The sequence below is a fragment of the Chlorocebus sabaeus genome, chromosome 8, assembly GCF_047675955.1.
Source record: "Chlorocebus sabaeus isolate Y175 chromosome 8, mChlSab1.0.hap1, whole genome shotgun sequence".
NCBI lineage: Eukaryota > Metazoa > Chordata > Mammalia > Primates > Cercopithecidae > Chlorocebus > Chlorocebus sabaeus.
The window spans coordinates 147,967,144-147,988,740 of NC_132911.1; the positions used below are offsets into that span (position 1 = coordinate 147,967,144).

A 21,597-nucleotide genomic window follows, 5' to 3' on the forward strand; every position below is an offset into this window, starting at 1 on the left:
TCCCTCTCCTCCCCAGGGAGAAAAGGGGCCATCCCCAAACTGGATAATGGGGGTATGTGTGTGTTTCCTGAGGGGCCTGGCGGCCCTGGAGAGGAACAGGGGAAGGAGGAGGGGGCAAGAAGGAGACCCACAGGGTGAGAGGTCCACACAGCACAGGAACAGGGGACCTGGCCAGAGCCTAGCAGGAGGCACAGTCTGTGCCAAGCCTGGAGAGGCAGGTGCAGGACAGACAGGCAGAGACTGAGCTCTAGGCCCCTGAATACTCGCCTGTGCCCGCCCCCTGCACACGGCCTGGCACAAGCAGGCGCTGGCGCACATGGGAGGCAGAGACAGACAGGGTGCGGTCAGGCAGCAGGGCCAGGGTGGCTGGGTTAACTCAGTTGTGCCACGAGAGAAAACGGGGTGGTGGGTGCCGCTGACCTTCCTCCCCTCTCCCGGGGAGGGGGGCACTGCAGTCTTGGGGCCCCGAGTAACTACAGCCCAGAAGCAACCTCCCGCTTCCTCCGCATCCCCAGAGACAGAACGATGCCCCAAAGACCCCCCAACCGCCAACCAAGCGTGGCCACAGAAGGCCAGGGGATGCGGCGGGCGCTGCTCGAGGAGCCTCCAGGCTGGGAGGGGCGGGGCGTGCGCGGGGGAGGGGCCGGGACGCCGCTATAAAGGCGCGGCTCGGGGCCCCGCTCCAGCCCGGGACGCACATGTGCGCGCGGCGCCCGGCAGCTGCCACCGCGGGGCGCAGCCGAGACCCTGCGCCTCGCCCCGGCCGGCCCACGAGGTCCGCGGTGGCCGCAGGAGGCGGCATGAGCAGCGCGCGACAAAGCTGACGCCGCGCCCCCGCCGGCCCCATGTCCTTCGCCACGCTGCGCCCGGCACCGCCGGGCCGCTACCTGTACCCCGAGGTGAGCCCGCTGTCGGAGGACGAGGACCGCGGCAGCGACAGCTCGGGCTCCGACGAGAAACCCTGTCGCGTGCACGCGGCGCGCTGCGGCCTCCAGGGCGCCCGGCGGAGGGCGGGGGGCCGACGGGCCGGGGGCGGGGGGCCGGGGGGCCGGCCAGGCCGTGAGCCCCGGCAGCGGCACACGGCGAACGCGCGCGAGCGGGACCGCACCAACAGCGTGAACACGGCCTTCACGGCGCTTCGCACGCTGATCCCCACCGAGCCCGCCGACCGCAAGCTCTCCAAGATCGAGACGCTACGTCTGGCCTCCAGCTACATCTCGCACCTGGGCAACGTGCTGCTGGCAGGCGAGGCCTGCGGCGACGGACAGCCCTGCCACTCCGGGCCCGCCTTCTTCCACGCGGCGCGCGCCGGCAGCCCCCCGCCACCGCCCCCGCCACCTCCCGCCCGCGACGGCGAGAACACCCAGCCCAAACAGATCTGCACCTTCTGCCTCAGCAACCAGAGAAAGTTGGTGAGCACGGGCCGTGGGGCGCCAAGGGGGCCTCCAACGCGCCCCACAGCCCACACCTGCCAGGCAGAGGCGGCGAGGCCACGCGGGCAGGGCTTCCCAACAGGGCACAGGCAGGCACACCTGTAACACAGGTCTGCTGGCAGCTGGGGCCTTCTCTTGGGGCTCCTCTCCCCGGCTCCCAGTGGGGTGTGGAGTCACCCCCAGGGAGATGCATGAGGGGTAACAGCTAGGGATGCCCAAAGGGGCCCACCCAGGGCGGGGAGGCTGGGGAGCTGGACCAGGCCACTGCAAGCTTCCCTTTTCAGCAAGTTGAAAGGTGGAGTGAAAAGAGCTGAGTTCAGAAAGAGGCTGCAAGGCAAGAGAGGAAGGACCCCAGGGTCTCAGCCCCTGCGGCCCACCACTGGCCTAAGCCATCTTGGGCACCTGCTGTCCGTCCCCTACCTAAGCTACACACCAAGACACCAGGTCCTGTAGGGCTGCCCGAGATGTGGGCCACGGGACACGAAGGCAGAGGCTGGCAGGAGATGTGGGGGCTGGGGATGAGGGCCCCTGCAGGAGACGCTGGCCAGCTGTGATTTACAGCTCCTGCTGTGCTTGGTGGCACCGGAAAAGCAGGGTGAGCAGGGAGAAAATACGGCACGGCTTTTCCCAATCCCCATTTCCTCTCCAGACAGCACGCGCGAGCTCCTGGGGCCTGAACATCTGGGAAATTTAATTTTACAATTTCGGCTGTGCAGCAGTATGCTCCCCTCCCCAAAACGCTTGAGGGAAGCTGGGGAGAGCCGGGAAGGAGGTGCCTCGGTGCTGGCCACCTGAGATGGCACCCAGCAGGGAGGCCAGAGAGGCGCAGATTGGCGCTGCACTCTGCCAGGGCCTGACACTCCTCCCTCCCCTCTGCAGAGCAAGGACCGCGACAGAAAGACAGCGATTCGCAGTTAGGAGGTGGCCGGCAGCAGCCAGGAGGCAGAAGCTGCTGGGGGAGGTGAACACCCGGGGTGACCGCAGACAGCCCCCACCTTGGACCTGAGCTGGGCAAGGCCCGCCACAAGCATGCCCCAGGCCAGCCCTAGCTGCAAGCGGGGCCGAGGGACAGATGGACGTACAGACAGGCGCCGGCAGCGGGACTCTGCGCTGGCCCCAGCACCTGCCCGGGCCCACTGGAACTTTCTGCGCTGGCTTTTCTTCCGGCCACTGTGTGTTGGCGTCTTGTGTTTTTGATATGATAATATAAAGTCTGAAAATTTTGTATAATTAAAAACAAAACAGTATCTTCCAAATATGGAGGCCAACTATCCTCATGAGAGGTTCAGAATTCACCCCCAGCCTGAGCCTCCATTCCCACCCTTGGTGGTCCCATCCTCCTTGGGCCAAGTACCCTGGCTCCCTGGGAAGCCCCCACTTTACAGGCTCAGGGCCACCCCTCCCTGGGCTGAGGCAGTGAGGACAGGCTTAGCTCACCCACAGAGCCTCCTGTTGGGAAGCTGCAGGGTGGGGATGAGGGAGACACGCAGGGAGAGGGTGGGGGAGGAGCTGCATGGCAGAAGATGGGGAGGGTGAGGCACAAGGCAGAGACGCCATAAGGCAGGGACAGGGAGGCAGCAGCAGGGCAGGGGTGCCCCACTCTCGGGCCTGCCAGGCACCCAGGGGCCCTAAGGGTGAGGACGGTGCTGCATCTGGCCTCGGAGCTCCAAGGAGTGGTCACAAGGAGTGAAGCAAGCTGTGCTGCCTGGCAGAGGGGGTGGGCTCTCACCCCAGCAAGGGCAGTGGGCGCCGTGCCTCCACGAGTCTTGACTGGAGAGAGGGGCGTCTCCTCATGCACCAGGGCCATTTGGCCCCTGGAAGCACTGCCCACACGGGAAGGAGGACCCCTGGCCATCCTCCTCCCACCGCCATGTCCCACCCAGCCCCCTGAAGACCCCACCCACCACAGGAGGTGGGTTGAGCCCCCACAGCGCTCTGCACACAGCTGGCCGGCCATTAAAACCCTGCAGGTGACAATTACCGTTCAGTGGTGTGAGCTCAGTGGGCACAGAGAGAAGAAAGGCAGGCGGCACTGTGTGGACCACCTCCCCCCAACCCCGCCAGGCCACAGCCTAACTTCCGGCTGGGTGGACAATGGCTGACAGTGCCAGGTGCGGGCGTCAGGACGGCGGCTGGCCACAGTTCCCTCCCTAGCACAGGCACGGACGCACCCCCACCGGGGCAGACCAGGTGCTGTGGCCCACGTGGGCATCAGTGCAGGGCTGGCCTAGGACTGCCCCTCCTCTGCAAAGACAGGCTCCAGGGAACGGCAGAGCAGGAAGCAGTGGTGTAATTTTGGAGGAAATTCTCAAAGCCAGAGCCATTAAGGGCTAGAGGGGGGCTGCGTCCAATCTGATAGAAATATAACAGGATAAAAAGTCGCAACGGCAGATTTCGTTCAGAGAGAAACCCAACCCCAAATTTCCTCTCCCTAATCCTGCAGGAGCCCACAGCTGGCCAGAGGGAGGGAGGAGAGGACAAGCCCAGTCACTGCAGAGGCCCCGCCCGCCGGGGAGCCAGGGCCCGGGGGCATGCGGATGCAGCCCCTTCCCTTCTCGGGAGCTTTCCTCACACCCCCGCCCCGCCACCCTCCCAGGCACCAAGGCACTGGTGAGTGAGGAGCAGGGTGGACCCAGGAGCATGGCCAAGACCGGCACTCTGCATAGCACCCTAAGGCCCATGGCACCCACATCAGCCCTCCCTCCACTGGGCACCAGGTGTACATCTATAGGGAGGGTCCATGGCCCACCTGCTCCTCACCTCCAGGCCTCCCATTTCCAGACCTGGGCCTGGTGGGGGTTGCAAACCTCTACATCAACCCCCTACCTCAGTGGCCCGTCAGTGTTGGGGACAAATCTGATGGAAGATACTGAAAGTCCCCAGGGCAGGGACACCAGGGGCTGCTGGCCTGAGCAGGCAGGTGCGGGGCCTCGGCGGCCGGCACCAAGGACAGGGCAGAGCCAGCTGGGAGCGGGAATGCAGGAGGCCAGACGTGAGCAGGTGGGAATGTGCGGGCCCGGGTAGGGAGGTCTGGGCAGGGTCAAGAGGGAGTGCTGGGGAAAGGGACGTCAGAGCCCCCGTGGACTGGGGTCAGAGTTTGGGGTGTCTAACGAGGCCAGAAGGGAACAGGGAACAACAACCCGGAGGCCTCAGAGCTGAAAGGATCCCCAGGGCCCGGCTGGTTGGGGTGCAGTACTCACAGCCAGGCCCTCCGCTGCGGGCCTGACTCCGACCGCGGCTGCAGCTTGGCCAGCCTCAGGCCTGGGCGGCCAGCCCAGCCGCTCCCTGAGCTGCACCGGTAGCAGCGGCCGAGGGCCGGGCCCGCCAGCCAGCAAGAAGGGAGGGGCGGGGGAGGAACACTCCGTCACCCTCCACTGCTCCAGAAATTCAAACCAGACCGGGGGTGGCGTGGGCTGACCCCCCAGGCCCGCGGTGGCCCACCCGAATCCACTCGCAGCTCACAGCCGCCAGGCAGAGGAGTGGCAGGTGCCCCCTGCCCACCACAGCCCCTGGCTCCCTTCCCAGAGTGCTGGCCTCACCTCCACAGAGACCCAGGGCTCCCTCTGCCTGTGCCCCACAGAGGCAGCTGGGACGGAAGGGGCCCCAGCCTGCACCTTGGGCCAGCAGCCGCCCCTGTGAGCCGAGCTGGGCTGGAAACGCTCTGCTGGGCCTCAGCTGTCAGCTCGTGTCCCCAGCCTGGGGAACGAGCTGCTGGCGGGACACATGATTCATCAGGGCTGCCTGCGCCCACCGCCCGCCCCGCCCTCCGCAGCACCTGTGGGCTGCCAGGAAACACATGTGACCCTCTGGGTCAGGCCCGCACTGAGAGCCCGGCCGGCCGGGGGCACACGCAGACCCAGCAACAGGGCGCTCCTGGGGGCCGCCAGCCCCAAGGACAGGCCCCCAGCCCAGACTGCACCGGACACAGGCCGCAACCGGCTGATGTGTCGGCTGGGATTTTTCCGCTCTTGATGAGCCCCCTCCCTCCCCCTCCCCAAAGTGGCTGCAGCTGTCAGGACCACAGATTGGAACTGCAGGTATGGGGCTGGCCCGCTGCCCGCCTCCTCCCGTGTCTGTCTGCAAGAGAGGAAGCCGGCCCACCTCTGGAATCCTTCACTCTCTCCTCGTTCCGCCTCTCCCACCTGTCCCCCGGGAGCGTGGGGTCAGCCGCCCTCGCTCCGTCTCTCTCTTCCCCAGCCCCTCTCCGATTACAATGCGGGTAGTGTTCAGCACTCGCGCCGCTCCCCTGCACAAAACGCCCGCCTGTCTCAGAGCGCCACACGGCCTTCCTGTGCGACATGAGGCCGCCGCCGCCTCCTCCTCCTCCTCTTCCTCAGGGTTTTATCTGTCAAAATGCTCAGGGCAAGGCCAGGGCAGGAGGTTCACCTGCTGCATCTCACCCTACTGAAGGTTCCAGCAGGGGTGCTGGGCCCTGGCGCCGGGCCAGAGCGGAGAAAGAGAGGTCCTGCTTGGTCTCCTCCTCAAAGTCCAAACCAGCTGAGCAGACCCCAGCCCAAGGTGGGGTCCCAGGCAGGAGGAGCCGCCAGCCCAGAGGCCCTCACCTCTGGCCCTGCTCCCACCAACCACACATCTGCCCTTCCAGAGGCTGGGCACACAGCTCGGCCTCCTCCCGGCACCTCCACCACTGGAGAGAAGCCACTACTGACCCAGGCGTCCTGGCACCTCCACAGCTGGGAGGGCAGCAAGTCACCCCCTGGGGGTCTAAAGGCTAGAGAGAGGCCACTACTGACCCAGGGGTTCCTCCAGACCTGGCCTGCCTCAGTCTCTGCTGGGAATGGCCCAGGGACAATGGCTGTTCTCAGGCAGAGCACCCCAATGACTGGCGTCTCATAAGCAGGGGCTCCCAGAAACTCCTGCAGGATGCCGGGGGTGGGGCACAGGCTTGGGGCATGACACCCCCAACAACCCCCCGACGCCTCCCAGTGCTCACCACTCCTCAGCCTGCTCCGAGTCCCACAACTCGGAACTGCAGCTTCCAGGTGGGGTGGGAACAGGGCTCCAGAGGTCCACACCCGCTCAGCCCCCAACTCCGGACACCTCCCAAATCTCATTCTGGAGACTTTTCCCCCAGTCCTGATCCATGCACACACACGCACCTGGGACTCCCATCCCCTGCGGAACAGCCCCAGCCTTGGGACACACACCCAGACCCAGCTCTCCACAGCCAACCTCCCCAGAAGGCCCAGAGCCTGCAGCCGTCACCACCTGCCCGACAGACCTTGCCCTCCAATGCCTTCCCCAGCTCCGCTCCACAGGCTGCTCTGCAAGCCCCAGGACAAACCTCTGCTAGAACCCAGTGGAGACCCCACCTGCCCACCCAGGTTCTAGCTGCCAAGGACGCTGGCCCCGAGTGGGCACAGCAGACCAGGGCCTCCACCACCCTTGCAGCCCACAAGCAAGAGGATGCGGCTTCGAAAAGCCACACCCACCTGCCAGCCACTGCCCGGGCCTGCTTCATCGGAGAGCCCCAGGTGCCCCCATGAAGGCCCTGGCTTCCCTGCCCCTCCTCACTGACCCCAGGGTCTCTCCTCTCCCAAACAGGACAACCGAGTGCAGCAGGCCAGGCCTAGGAGGGCCTTCAAGCTGGCCAAGGGGCATGCAGCAGTCAGGCTACACACACCCACCCACAGCCTGGGTAGCAGGGCGCGCCCGTTTCCCTCCTCAGTGGAAAGGGACCAGACCCAAGGGCCAGCCTCAGCACAGTCAGCAGCCCCCTCGGAGGCAGGCATGCAGGCGGCCGCGGGGGTGGACGGCCGCCAGGGAGATTGGGGCGGTCTGCAGGCCTGGGCGCCCTCCACAAGCAGCGTGGGGAGGGCCGTTCACTCGCCGGGAAACCTGAGCCGAGGCCGCGCTGCCAGCAGCGACGCAAGCCCGAGTACGCGGGGCCAGAACGCGGGGGCGGGGGCGGCCCAGAGGAGCGGGAGGCCGCCAGCGCTGGAGGCAGCTGCCGGTTCAGTAGCTGGGAGAAGCCATTAACGGCGCTTGGCGCGAGAGCAGAGGGGACCACGGGCTCTGGACGCAGACAGGCCCGGCTGCATCCCTGCGGGAACCCGACTCACAGCCCAGGCAGGGTCGGGGGCACCGGGGAGCCGGCAAGGCTGCACCCCAGCCCCAGACTCCAGACCCCAGTGGAGGCCTTGCGGGGGATGGCCCCAGGCCAGCACCACAGGCACAGGAAAGGGACAGCAGAGGGCGGCTCCTCCGGCCAGAGTTGACGGCCACCCCGACCCCTCAGTCTGACACTTTCCTGACAAACATGGCCACAGGCAGGGGAAGGGTGGGTGGCTGCATCCTCTGCCTGAGCAGCTGCCTGGCCTCAGTTTCTCCCAACGGCTTCAAAGTGGAGGGGTTGCTTCTGCAAAGGCCAAGCAACCCCCTCGCCCCGCCCCTCCACCCCGGCCCACCTCCCCGGGGGTCCCAGCGGCTGGATGAGATCACGTCTGTGAAGCTCCAGGCGCGGTGGGAGAGGGGTGAGGTGGCCATGCGGGGGCGGGGCAGCCGCGGCTCAGCCGGCTCCTGGGGGCCCCCCCACTGCCGGGCAGCAGGACCCCAGCCAAGCCCAGCGCCTCCTCCAGGGGTTCCGCCCGCCTCCCTCTGCCTGCGCACCTGGGGGAGGGGAATAAGGAGACCAAGAGCTGGGGCACAGAGAGGCTGCTCTGGTCTTCAAAAGTCAGCGCCCAGCAGCGGGTCCCTGAAGCAGTGAGAGGCCCCGAAGCCCCGGTGTCATCCAGACCCAGGAAGGGCAGGGAAGTGGCCTGAGGAGAAGGGGAGGCAGGTGGGTAGGGGTGGGGGGGAGGCACCTCCCGCCAGCAGGAGCTTGGCCCGACCTTCTCAGCATCACAGCCACTGCCACCCTCGCACTCCAGCTGAGATCTCGGCTCACAGGAGGACACGCCCCGGCGGCACCCTCCCTGCCCTGCTGTCAGGGGCCCTCCCCAAAGTCCTGAAGGGCCCTGGCAGTGAGGTCGGCCTTCCCCCAGCCAGCTCTGCCCAGTGCTGAGGAGGACCATGGTCCTGGTGCCACAGCCACCTCCAAGGACACGGGGCTGCCGGACGGGCCCTGCTCTCCTCACCCCACTGTCTCATCGCAGAGCTGCAGGCTGTCTCCCACCTCCCAGGCCTCTTTCCTGCCCACCTGTGGCCCCAAATCACTCCCCTAGGGCCACCCCACTTTGCTCCAAGGGAAGGAGGCCCAGGCAGATGCGGACTTCTCTGGACGGGAGGCATCTGTCCTGGCCTGGCCTGGCTCCTGAAAGCTGAGCTCTGCCGCCCCCTCGAGCCGCTGGCCGGCTGTGCTGGCAGGAGCACCGGGCGGCACCCCGGCTCCCTCGCCGTCACTCAGACCAACATGTGGGATAGTCATCACTGGAGGAAGCAGCCCCCACACCCCTGGCCGGCTTCCTCCCGGCACAGCAGGGGGGTGCCCACCCGGCAGGCGGCGGTGGCACGGGACAGGCCTGGCAGAGCACCCCCGGGGCAGCAGGGATCCCACAGGCCCTGCCGAGGCCCCTCCCCGGCCTCCGCACTCCGTTTACAATCATCATCGATTTCTCAAAATACCAAATATAAAAAAGTAGCCGACAGGATGTGGCTGCCGACAGCCAGAGCCCCTGGGAGGGGGAGGGGAGACAGGCAGGGAGCGCGCGGCGTGGCCCCCCCTCTCTGAGTGAGCCCGCCGCTCCGGCCAGGAAACCAATTTATTTTGTTTTGTCTCTGTTCTCTGAACGCGCAGCAGAGACCGGATCGGGCGGGCGGCCAAGGCTCCTGCAGCCACAGCCAAGAGAGCCGGAGGATGGAGGAGGAACCTTGGGGGAGGGGGGCGCGTGTCTCCCCCAGGCCCCGAGGGGACAGCCCCTGACAGGCAGGGAGGAAGAGCTCCATCGGGAAGGCCCTACACCAAAGCCTCCTCCCTCCCCCGCAGCCCCCAGGGCCCAAAGGGGCCTCCGCCTCACACCCAGGTGCTCCACGGGGACCACAGTCCTACCCTGGGGCCAGGCCACACTGAGGAGGGCACAGGCAGGCACTGCCTCCGGCCTCAGAGCTTCTCAGAGCTTCCAGACCCTCCCAAATGAGGGCAGCCCCCCGCAGCCAAATCTGCTCCTGGACACAGCCCATCCCAGCCTCTCCACGCCGGCAGAGCCCAGCCCAGTGCCAGCCTCTCCATGCCAGCAGAGCCCAGCCCGGCGGCACGCGTCCCCCTTCGCCTGCAAGCTCCTTACGAGAAACAGCCGACCTCCAACCCCTCCTGAGATGTGCTCCTGGGACTCACTCAGAGGTCCAGAGGCAATGACCCCAGCCCACATCAGCCACCACCAGGGGCGGGGGAGACTCCAGGGGAAGGGAAGGGCCACCGCTGCCAGAACATCAGGACATGAGGAGGCAGCCGTGGCCCTGTCCTGCCCGCCTGGCCCACAGCCAACCTGTGGCTCCCCACACAGCACACATGACAGGCGCACCACCCGTGCCCATGACCCCCACCCAGACCATGTACACTGCCTCCAGGGAGCCCCCAGCCACCCTGCAAAAGACACAGGAGCCCCGGGGCCTGTCCACAGGCCAGGGCCGACAGAGGGGCACGGAGCCACACCCAGGTCCTTCCCCTTCACAGGCAATGATGACACACATACATTGCAGTCTTGTGTCCCCGACCCCGAAATCGCTCTTGCAGACGGGGAACAGGGACCCAAGCCAGGACGCCCACGCAGGCCTCGGGAGCCTTGCTGCGGCCCCAACAGTGTGGCCCACCTGCGGGCAGGTCCCAGCACCCCCCAGGGCAACCCCGGCCCCAACGCCCAGCACCTGCTAGGCTGTGATGGACGATGCCCCACCCTGCCCAGTGGGAAAGCAGCCCCAGCCCCACCTCCTCATCAGAGCTGTCCTCCGCGTACTCATCCCCAATCCGGGCGCTCGCCACCTCTGTCCTCGGGCCAGGGCTGCCGTCCTGCAGAGAGAAGGGAAACACTTACTTCAGGGGATACAGGGTGCCCTTTGACCTTGGGGGGATCCCAGACCCCGGAAGCCCACCCCCGCCCCAAATCTCCGAGTGGCTCCAGCCCGGCCCAGGCCTCAGCACAAGGCCAAAAACACCCAGCTCTAAGGGGGCCTCTGGGGCTGTGGCTGGCACCTGGTACCACGGCCCTGTCCTCTACAACGGCTGGACTGCAGCCTCCCCAGCCCTCTGTCCCTAGGCTGACCCGGGTCAGGCTAGACACGGAGGCCACTGGGGCAGCCAGCAGCAAAGCCTCCAGCTGAGGACTAAGACCCCCACCCACCACCAACCACCCCATACCCCCATTCATGTCAAAGCCGCAGGACTCCTCCCTGAGGCCCCACATGGGGCTCCTGCCCAGCCCCGCCTGGGACGGGGGCAACATGGTTGTGGGGAAGGAGCAGACACAGCCATCACAGCAGCGTCACTGGGGGCAATGCCCTTGAAGGGGCGGGGGACATACATTGTCCACCCATCTCGGGGGCCATGTCCAGCCCAGTCCAGCCAGCAGAGGGCCCAGACAGGGCCCCAAACGCTCAGAAGGCCTGCAGCCCCCACAGGCTCCCTGGCGCCCAGCATCCTCCCACCCACCACGTCCACAGCCTAGGCCGACCCCATCCCACCGGGTCACACAGTGGGCGCCACTGAGAATTCACGTCCCAAGCTGGAAAACAGATTCTGCCCTCAACTGTGGAGGTGAGGATGGCTCCAACCGGATCGGGTTTACTGGCGGAACCAAGGTTGATGGGGAAAACAGGCCACCTCTCACCCGTGGGGGCAGTAAAGTGCTCGGGCGCAGGAACCCCAGAGCGAGGGCGGGCACGCCCCCACCCCCGCCCCGAGCCCCTCTTCCCTCCGGCCCGGGCCCCTCCCCTGCCTGTTTTTTCCTTCAATATAGAGAGGTAGGAGACTAAGTTTTTTCCCAGGCCAGGAACAAGGAAGGATTCAGTTTCCACGTCTCCCCTGCCACTGACAGTGGCCTGGGGCACCCAGTGACACTGAGCTCTTGCCCCTGCCTGGAGCACACAAGCCCCCAGAGCCGCGGCAGACACGAGACCCCGGCCCCAAGCCCCAGACCTGCACGAGGGCAGTTCCACACCAGGCGGCAGTCAGCTGCCCCCACCTGGCCTCTGCTGCACGGGTATCGGGCTGGGCTTCCGACCGCTCGCCTTGGCCAGGGCTGAAGCACCACACCCCGGAGTCCCAGCCTCAGTGCTCATGGGCCACAGTCCCAGGGTCCTGGCAGGTGGACAGAAGACTTGTCACCCAGCACTCTGTGCCCCGTAGCCCCTGTGCTGGATGTAGACAGGCCACGGCACAGGCAGGCTCTGGGCAGGGGGCAGAGGCGCCCTTGGGAAGTGCTGGGTTCCCAGGGGCACGGCATCCCCGTGGGACAGCTGTGGGGCACACTGAGTCCACCAGGGGGCGACAGCGCTCAGCCAGGCCCAGCGCCCGAAGGGCAGGGGCGGTGCGGTGCGGGCAGGGGCGACGCGGGCAGGGGCGGCCTCTGCTGGGAACTGCCTGACCTAGAAGCCCCTTCAGATTTTGGAGGCAAATGCTGTGGGGCATTGAACATATTTTTTTAAACGTAAAAATTCGAGGAAAAGGCCACTAAAACTCTAACGACAGACAACGGAACACGAGCCCATGCCACGCTCTGGACTTCTGGGGACATGACCTCCTCCCGCCAGGCCCATGCTTGGAGTCAGCCCAGGTCCTCCAGGGCCTCCAGCACCACCCACAGTGGTGTGCCGCCTGACTGAGGACCTCCGCTGCTGGGGGACACAAGGGATGCGGGGTCCACGTGCAGAAGTTCCTGAGGAGGGGCTGGGCCTGATGGAGCCTGAGAGTCGTGTGAGGGTGAAACAAAGCTGAGAGAGAGGGCGGGCAAGCGCCACTGGGCAGAGGCAGGTGGGTCAGAAGGACTGACCGGTGGGCAGGGAGCTGCTGACAGAGAGCGCAGGACGGTGCCAGGGCCGCTGGAGCCCAGGAAAGGTTGCTGCAGTCCCTGAACCCTGTATGGTCTCCGCCCAGCCCGAGGGCTAGAACGTCACCAAGAGGACCAAAGGGAGAAACCCACAGCGGGCTCAGCCAGCCAGAAACGGTGTCCAAGCGCAGGAGTCCCCTGCTGTGACTGCACCAGAGCCTCCCCTGCTCAGCATCAGGCCAGTCAGGCCATGCCCCACTGTCACTAACCAGGCATGTGACACGGGCTCTGCCTTCACTTCCTGGGAGAGGACGGCGACAGAGCTGCGGTGTCCTGGGTTGGTGGGAAGACAACTCTGCTCCCAGGGCCGCCCACAAGAGGGTTCTGCTGGGGACGTGGGCGGCAGGAGGGAAGCAGTCCCAATGTGCCCGGAGACCAGAGCCACAACATCGCTGTCGGGGTGCCAAGGAGACCAAGAGAACCCCATGCTGCACCACAGACCCCACACCCGGCACCTCAGCACTGCCAAGGATCTCCAGGGCCCTGCCCACGCTAGCCACAGGGTGCCCAGCACAGAGACGGCTGGTATCCAAGAGCTCTGTGCTGATGGCTCATCTGACAGCAACGATTCATCAACAGGTACCTAGGAAACCCACATTTTGTTTTAAAGAAAGTACATCACCCGGAACTGAAAAGCCCAGAGAAAATACACGCCAAAAAACATCCCTTTTTATCTCAGAGAAAAGGTAGGTAACTAAAGGGAAGAGCCCAAGAGTGGCAGGGTCGTTCCCAGGCATGGAGACCAACCCTGCATGAGGCACTGGCCATGTGTGCTGCCACCAGCGGCCCCAAGACCACCATGGGCCACAACCACCATGGGCCCCAAGACCACCACGGGCCCCAAGACCACCATGGGCCATGACCACCACGGGCCACAACCACCACGGGCCCCAAGACCACCACAGGCCACGAGCACCATGGGCCTCAAGACCACCACGGGCCCCAAGACCACCATGGGTCTCAAGACCACCACAGGCCCCAAGACCACCATGGGCCTCAAGACCACCACAGGCCACGACCACCACAGGCCCCAAGACCACCACGGGCCTCAAGACCACCACGGGCCCCAAGACCACTGGGGGCCAAGACCACCACAGGCCACAACTGCCACAGGCCCCATAGACCACCATGGGCCCTGACCATCACAGGCCACGACCACCATGGGCCAAGACCACCACAGGCCCCAAGACCACCATGTGCCATGACCGCCACAGGCCCCACAAGACCACCATGGGCCAAGACCACCAAGGCCAAGGCCACCACAGCCAAGACCACCAGCCATGTGCCCAGCCACCTTAGGACCACCACAGACCAGAGACCACTCCACTGTGACTTGGTGCCCCACTGCAGACAGCTGTGCAGAGGAGGGCCCAAGGACCCCCATCTGCCAGGCCTGGTTTAGATGGGACCCTGGCTGTGGAATGAGGTTCTGAGGAGCCTTGGGGGAAGAGTATTTGGCAAGCATAAGGGTGACTGTGACCATTTTGAAACATAGCCACAAACCTTTGATTTTCATCACATCAAGAGACAGAGTCTATGTCCCCTCCCCACAAATCTGGGTGGGCTTGTGGCTGCTTTACCCACCCAAGGGAAGCAGCCCACACTGACGCCGCAGGATTCTGGGCTGAGGTCGTGAGGGCCGTGCTGCTCTGCCCATCACAGGAGACAGTGTCCTTGCAGCCCAGAGCCCTGGGAGGGGGGATGGCTGGACATGGGTACCCTTCGTGAACACGGCTGTCAGGGTGGTCTGGATGCACAAGAGGCCTGGCTGTGCTCACCTGAGATCCTCACCCAAGGCCCGGAGCACAGGATGTGAGCTGAGTGTCAATCTTCCTCAGGTGGGATGTACCAGAACCCTCTGGGGCTCCCTGGCCCCTCGGCATGACACTGTACTAGGGGTGTACTGACCCTACTGCTTTCGGCCTGAACTCTGACCCCTCGAATCTGGAATGCTACAAAGTATCTGATGCTGCAAAGTGCCAGGACAGGTAGCAGAACAGCTGCCTGACTCCCCCATGGGGGCCAAGAAGCTTGGAGCCAGCAGTCTTCAAAAGAACCCAAAGCAAGGCCACGGGCAGAGTTCACCACCAGCCCTGGGCCCTGGTCCCATCGCCAGCTCTGGGGTCCACACCCAGGCAACTTCGCCCAAGGTGGGCTCCACGAACCAGCTGGTGAGAGTCACTGAGCAGCCCTTTCCCAGACTCCACAGAGCTGCAGCTCCAGACCACTCTCCAGCAGACAGCACCAGCGCCCAGACCCCAGAACCCCAGCAACAGGGGGCCCGAGTCCAGGGTTCCCACACTGCGGCAACACGCCCTGCAGGGTGCCGTTCCCAGAGCCTGCCTTCGCCAAGACGCTGGCGGGACCCCTCGCCGAGACGCTGGCGGGACCCCTCGCCGAGACGCTGGCGGGATCCGCCAACCAAGAGTCTGCATTACGCCCCGGCACAGGCCGAACAATCCTTAAATTATCTGGGAAGGCCGGGCCTGGTGGCTCACGCCCGTCACCCCAGCACTTTGGGAGACCTAGGCAGGCGGATCAGTTGAGATTAAGGAGACCAGACTGGCCAACATGGAAAACCCCGTCTCTACTAAAAATACAACAAATTAGCTGGGCATGGTGGCACTCACCTGTAATCCCAGTGGGAGGTTGAGGCAGGAGAACTGCTTGAATTCGGGAGGTGGAGACTGCAGTGAGCCAAGATCAGGCTACTGCACTCCAGCCTGGGCAACAGACAGACCCATCGCAAAAAAAAAAAAAAACCACACAAATCTGGAATTGTCACTTTTATACTAGGTCTTAGACTTTCTCTTATGTTTTTTTCTTTCAAGACACTCTCACTCACTGTCACCCCGGATGGAGTGCAGTGGCATGATCTCAGCTTTCTCCAGCTTCCGCCTCCCAGGCTCAAGCGATTCACACAAGGTTTCACCACGTCGGCCAGGCTGGTCTCGAACTCCTCAAGTGATCCACCCGCCTCAGCTTTCCAAAGTGCTGGGATTACAGGTTTGGCTCACCACACCCAGTCTTTTCTCACATTCTTGACTGTGGCAAGCAGACTAAATTGATAAAAACAGAAACTTCTGCACAAAAGAACGAAAAGAAAAAACTCAGGTAAATAAAAAGACAAAGCCAAGCACAGGTGGGAAAAAAAATGAATCAAAATGAGCACAGAAGGGACAAAGCAGTTCTGAGCGCACGGATCCCACAGATCCACCAGACACCAGCGATGAAGAGAAGGCACTGCAGCCAGTCCTCACTCTGGCCCAGCCGCTGCTGGAGGGGCACAGGGAGCGAGGCACAGGCCGGCAGGAGGTAGGTTCCTCCCCACCTGGTCAGTGGAGAGCTGGGAGCACCCAGCCCAGGGCGCCCCTCCAGTGGGACGGCCCTCCAGTGGGACGCCCTCCAGTGGGACGCCCTCCAGTGGGACGCCCTCCAGTGGGACGGCCCTCCAGTGGGACGCCCTCCAGTGGGATGACCCTCCAGTGGGACGCCCTCCAGTGGGACGCCCTCCAGTGGGACGCCCTCCAGTGGGATGCCCCTCCAGTGGGACGCCCTCCAGTGGGACGGCCTTCCAGTGGGACGCCCCTCCAGTGGGACGCCCTCCAGTGGGACGCCCTCCAGTGGGACGCCCTCCAGTGGGACGCCCTCCAGTGGGACGGCCCTCCAGTGGGACGCCCTCCAGTGGGATGCCCCTCCAGTGGGACGGCTCACAGACACAGTCAACAGCAGGAAGGGCAGGGGCTGGAGAAGGTCCCGGGGAGTAGGAACCAGGCCAGGAGACAGAACTCTCAGGTCATGTAGGTAGCACGGAACGCAATTAAGAGGCAGGACTACCAGGCCCCAGGCAGGGAGGCTGGAGATGGGGTGGACACCAGGGTGAGGCTGGCCCAGCAAACTCGGGCCAGAGCAGGTGGACCCAGAAAAAGGTAGCAGGGACGTGAGGGGCGGGAAGGGATGCCTGCCCCCAAACCACATACACAAAAATAAATCAAACCCACTGGCCCCAAGCAGGATACAGCTGTGGGCCCTGCCGTGGCCAAGACTGGATACCCCAGGAAGGGAAGGGGGAGGTACAGCACCCACCCCATCTTCTCGGGCCCTGTCCCTGCCCTCATCCCTATCCACTGACCACGCCCCAGACACAGAGCACCCTTCTTCACCTTCACTCCTGAGCTCCTCATGCCAACAGTCAGGGGAGGAGCTGGGAAGGGCACAGCCAGGCCCTGTTCCTCGAGTGAACTGCACAAAATGCCAGGACTCCTGACCCCAGAAACAGACAGCAAATGCTTGCTGCTGAAAGGCACTATAGTGGCTGGGCGCGGTGGCTCACGCCTGTAATCCCAGCACTTTGGGAGGCCGAGGCAGGCAGACCACCTGAGGTCAGGAGTTCAAGACCAGCCTGGCCAACATGGTGATACCCCCTCTCTACAAAAAATACAAAAAAAAAAAAAAAAATTACCCAAGCGTGGTGGCGGGCACCTGTAATCCCAGCTACTCAGGAGGCTGAGGCACAAGAATCGCTTGAACCCAGGAGGCAGAGGTTGTAGCGAGCCGAGATCACGCCACTGTACTCCAGCCTGGGCAACAAGAGCAAAAAACTCTGTCTCAAAAAAAAAAAAAAAAGAAAGGCTCTATGGTTTGGGGCAGTTTGTTATGGCGGCAGATAACAAACAGACAGAAAACAGCAAAGGGCTCCTGGCCCAGGGAGCTCAGACCAAAATGACAGGAACCAGCTAGCTGTTCTGCCCTTGGGCAACAGCCATGAGGGTTTCCAGCCAGGTAAGTACACGAATGATCCCACCAAAGGGAAGACAGAAGGGCTTCCGGGACAGGGACCACGGGCACGCATCGCCATGCCTGGCTCATTTATCAAATTTTCTGTAAAAATGGGGTCTCACTATATGGCACAGGCTGGTCTTGAACTTCTGGGCTCAAGAGATCCACCTGCCTTGGCCTCCCAAAGTGCTGGGATTACAGGTGTGAGCCACTGGGCCCGGCCTGTGACTCATTCCTTTTATTTTTATTTTTTCAGTTAAGCCCAGCTGTGTGAGCCTCATTCTTAATGAAAGAAAAACATCACTAAACAAGAGGAAAAGATGAAGCAGCAACATCATGAAGGATGCTGGTGGTGGGAAAGCAGCTGAGGGGCGGCGGCAGGAGGGCACGGCATCACCGCCTCATGGAGGGACGCTCCAAGCACGTTCAAAATTAAATGCATTGACAGCTGGGCGCGGCGGCTCACTCTGTCATCCCAGCACTTCAGGACGCCATGGCAGGTGGATCACTTGAGGTCAGGAGTTCGAGACCAGCCCAGCCAACATGGTGAAACCCCGTCTCTCCTAAAAATACAAACATTAGGCTGGGCGCAGTGGCCCACACCTGTAATCCCAGCACTTTGGGAGGCTGAGGCGGGTGGATCACGAAGTCAGGAGATCGAGACCATCCTGGCTAACATGGTGAAACCCCGTCTCTACTAAAAATAGAAAAATTAGCCGCGCGTGGTGGCGGGCGCCTATAGTCCCAGCTACTTGGGAGGCTGAGACAGGAGAATGGCGTGAACCCGGGAGGCAGAGCTTGCAGTGAGCCAAGATCGTGCCACTGCACTCCAGCCTGGGTGACACAGCAAGACTCCCGTCTCAAAAAACAAACAAACAAAAAATACAAACATTAGCCAGGCATGGTGACAGCTGCCTGTAATCCCTGCCTCTCTAGAAGCTGAGGCAGGAGAATGGTGTAAACCTGAGAGGCGGAGCTTGCAGTGAGCCGGAATCGCACCACTGCACTCCAGCCTGGGCAACAGAGTGAGACTCTGTCTCCAAAAAAAAAAAAAAAACTAGCCAGGCATGGTGGTGGGAGCCTGTAGTCCCAGCTACTAGGGAGGCTGAGGTAGGGGGATCCCTTGAGCCCAGGAAGTTGAGGTTTTGGTAAGCCAAGATCGCACCACTGCCCTCCAGCCTGAGTGACAGAGTGAGACCCTGTCTCAAAAAAAAAAAAAAAAAAAGAGCATTTAGCCTTTGACCTAGAAATTCTCTTGGAATTTATCCCAAGAATGGTGTGCACATGTGAGAAACAGCACGTTATTGTCAGGTCAACTGTAAGAGCAGAAGCCTGCAACTGCCCACCCACTGCAGCTGGTGAGGCCGAGCTGCCAGCCACTCTGCAGGCACCAAGCACTGTACATACCAGAGCCACGGCCTCCCGGACAGAACCATCCTGAGACAGCACACGGCTGCCCTTTCTCTTAGGAAACCACCATTCAAAACCTGTGCGAGCTTGGATGTGTCTAGAACATCCTGGAAAGAGACTTCAGCACTGGAAACAGCAGTTGCCTGGATGCAGCAACAGGAGCCAGGAGGGAAGGGTGCGAGACTCATTCCCTGGCATGCCCCTTAGGATCACCTGAGCACCCACAAGGGCCCTACAATGCCAAGTGCGCCTGCTCCATGAACGCTGTGTAATTACACAGCCCTTCACAAGAAGGCAGGCTCGTGGGCGTGCCAATGCTAAAGGCCTGAGGGCAGAAAACCAGAGGGAAGCCTGTGGCCTGGCACTGAAGCCAGACGCACGCCCACCCTTGGTCCACCCAGACCAGGTCTCCACAGGGGCTGCCAGCAGCTGACCCCAGCAGTCACTGGGTTCCCTGCTACAAGGGCCTCCCACTGTGGGGTGCTCCGCAGGGTGCCCGTGGCCTGTCTGGGTTGGCATGGGGCACACACTTGGAATCAGATTTATGAAGGAGGCTCTCTGAAGGTGACCCATCAGCCACATTGCTGCCAGGATGGCAGAGACAAAGCCCCAGCTCCCTCCCATGCCAGTCACGTAGCCCCTTCCTCACAGCACCATCTAGGCCAGGTACATCCACTGAAGGCTGGGAGGCCTGGGGGTGGGGCCCTCGCCCGGCCTGACTTCATGTGTCCCTGAAGGCTGGGAGGCCTGGGAGTGGGGCCCTCGCCCGGCCTGACTTCATGTGTCCCTGAAGGCTGGGAGGCCTGGGGATGAGGCCCTCGCCCGGCCTGACTTCATGTGTCCCTGAAGGCTGGGAGGCCTGGGGGTGGGGCCCTCGCCCGGCCTGACTTCATGTGTCCCTGAAGGCTGGGAGGCCTGGGGGTGGGGCCCTCGCCCGGCCTGACTTCATGTGTCCCTAAGGTGTCCGTGATGTGACACACGCATGTTGCGTGATGCCCAGCCCCATCCCGCCACTGCTCCAGTCTGACGTGACACTGTGGCTGGGGTGTCCTTCAGACGCACGAGGCAGAGGCCACAAGGGCCATGTCTTGCTAACCACTGTGGAGGAAACAGCGACAGGAGGGAGACAGGAACCGTCTGCAAGACCACACGAGTGGCCGTGGCCAGGATCACAGAATCTGGGCGCGCCCACGGCAGAGCAAGGACACTTAGCAGCGGTGCAGGAGAAGCTGCTATGTCACTGTGGTGTATATTCCCAGGACCGAGGAGCACTGACTCTAGAAGCCGCTCAATGGAAGGGTTCTTGGGTTGAGGACCCACAACCACTGGCAGGGGCATCAAGGGAGCGGCATCGGGGGCAGACTCCTCCAGATGGCTGTGGCAGGCGAGCATGGCTGGCAGAGCCCCTGGTGGCCTGGCCCCGTGGACCCACGACATGAGTGGGAGGTGGTGGGTTACAGGCGTCAGGAGCCCTGGACTGCTTCAGGATGACAGAGAAACAGGCCTAACCTGAGGCCAACAACTGGGCATGACGGGGCCATCCTGGCGGCACCCTGGGAGGCCTCACGTGGCCACACTCACGGCCAAGAGAACACGGAGGAAGCAGCACCGGGCTGCCAGCTGCGTTTCCACCTGCAGGGGGGCACGATGGGAAAGGACTCCCACCATTCAAGAGGGGCACAGACAGGAGGCAGGAGGGAGCAGTCGCTCAGCAGGCCGAGGTACCTGGGTGGCTTCTGACAAATGGGTGGGAAAACGGGGGAAAAGGGAGGGGTTCCCACTAAGAAGCCTGGAATAATTTAAACCCAGTCATGAGGATCACACTTTAGAACTGAAAACACCCCAACAGGGCCCAATGTGCCCCTCAGCTAAAGCACAGGACACGCAGGCAGATGCACGGGTGCCACGGCAGGGCAGGGCCTCGGCCCCTCAGCTAAAGCACAGGACACACAGGCAGATGCACGGGTGCCACGGCAGGGCAGGGCCTCGGCCCCTCAGCTAAAGCACAGGACACGAAGGCAGATGCACGGGTGCCACGGCAGGGCAGGGCCTCGGCCCTTCAGCTAAAGCACAGGACACGCAGGCAGATGCACGGGTGCCACGGCAGGGCAGGGCCTCGGCCCCTCAGCTAAAGCACAGGACACATGGCAGAGGCATGCGCATCACAACAGGGCAGGGCCTTGGGCCAGCCAGCAGCCAGTGGTGTGGGGAACTCTGAAGAAAGCCCCACCAGCCTGGCCGGACTTGCCGCCTCAGGCCCTGCTGGATGACGGAGCACACAGACCACAGACAGCGTTGCTTTGGAAAACACCCTGCGTGGGGCAGCCAGTTACGTGGTCACAGAAACCCGAGCAGGGCAATGGGCAGGGCAAACACGCACTCGGCAGTGCAGAGGACCTAGAGCTCTGGGGGCCAGGAGACAAGCAGTGAGAAGAGAAGACGGCAACCGCAGGACCTCTAGTACCTTTCAGGTACTTGGATATGTTATTATGTGAAAAAATTTTTTTGGTTTTTGAGACAGAGTCACGCTCTGTCACCCAGGCTGGAGTGCAGTGGCGCGATCTCAGCTCACTGCAACCTCTGCCTCCTGGGTTCAAGCAATTCTCCTGCCTCAGCCTCCCGAGTAGCTGGGATTACAGGCACGTGCCACCACACCTGGCTAATTTTTGTATTTTTAGTAGAGACAGGGTTTCACCATGTTGGCCAGGCTGGTCTTGAACTCCTGACCTCAGGTGATCCATCCACCTTGGCCTCCCAAAGTGCTGGAATTACAGGCGTGAGCCACCACACCCGGCTGAAACAATTTAATAAGAAAATCGTTAACGTGGCCGGGCGCGGTGGCTCAAGCCTGTAATCCCAGCACTTTGGGAGGCCGAGATGGGTGGATCACGAGGTCAGGAGATCGAGACCATCCTGGCTAACATAGTGAAACCCTGTCTCTACTAAAAAATACAAAAAACTAGCCGGGTGAGGTGGCG

At 63.0% G+C, this 21,597-nt stretch overlaps 2 protein-coding genes across 3 annotated transcripts in view; one reads left to right on the forward strand and one right to left on the reverse strand.

The window, feature by feature from the left end:
* Positions 1 to 21,597, reverse strand: part of BOP1 (BOP1 ribosomal biogenesis factor) — a 31,100-nt gene that overhangs the window by 4,978 nt on the left and 4,525 nt on the right. Inside the window, exon 3 of one of the 2 annotated variants that reach the window (XM_008001907.3) lies at positions 10,315 to 10,395. In XM_008001907.3, coding sequence (XP_008000098.1) covers positions 10,315 to 10,395 — 81 coding nt within the window. Of the gene's footprint in view, positions 1 to 5,819; positions 5,844 to 10,314; positions 10,396 to 21,597 lie in introns of those variants that run through there. The other variant, XM_037999992.2, reaches the window with a different exon arrangement.
* Positions 591 to 2,689, forward strand: SCX (scleraxis bHLH transcription factor). The gene is made up of 2 exons (XM_008001905.3): positions 591 to 1,412; positions 2,313 to 2,689. Exons 1-2 carry the CDS (start codon positions 846 to 848, stop codon positions 2,349 to 2,351), a joined length of 606 nt encoding a protein of 201 aa, XP_008000096.1. The 5' UTR covers positions 591 to 845; the 3' UTR covers positions 2,352 to 2,689.

Coding starts and splice junctions, on each gene's coding strand:
- SCX (XM_008001905.3), top strand. CDS start 846: ATGTCCTTCGCCACGCTGCGCCCGGCACCGCCGGGCCGCTACCTGTAC. Junction 1,413..2,312: donor TCAGCAACCAGAGAAAGTTG/GTGAGCACGGGC, acceptor TCCCCTCTGCAG/AGCAAGGACCGCGACAGAAA.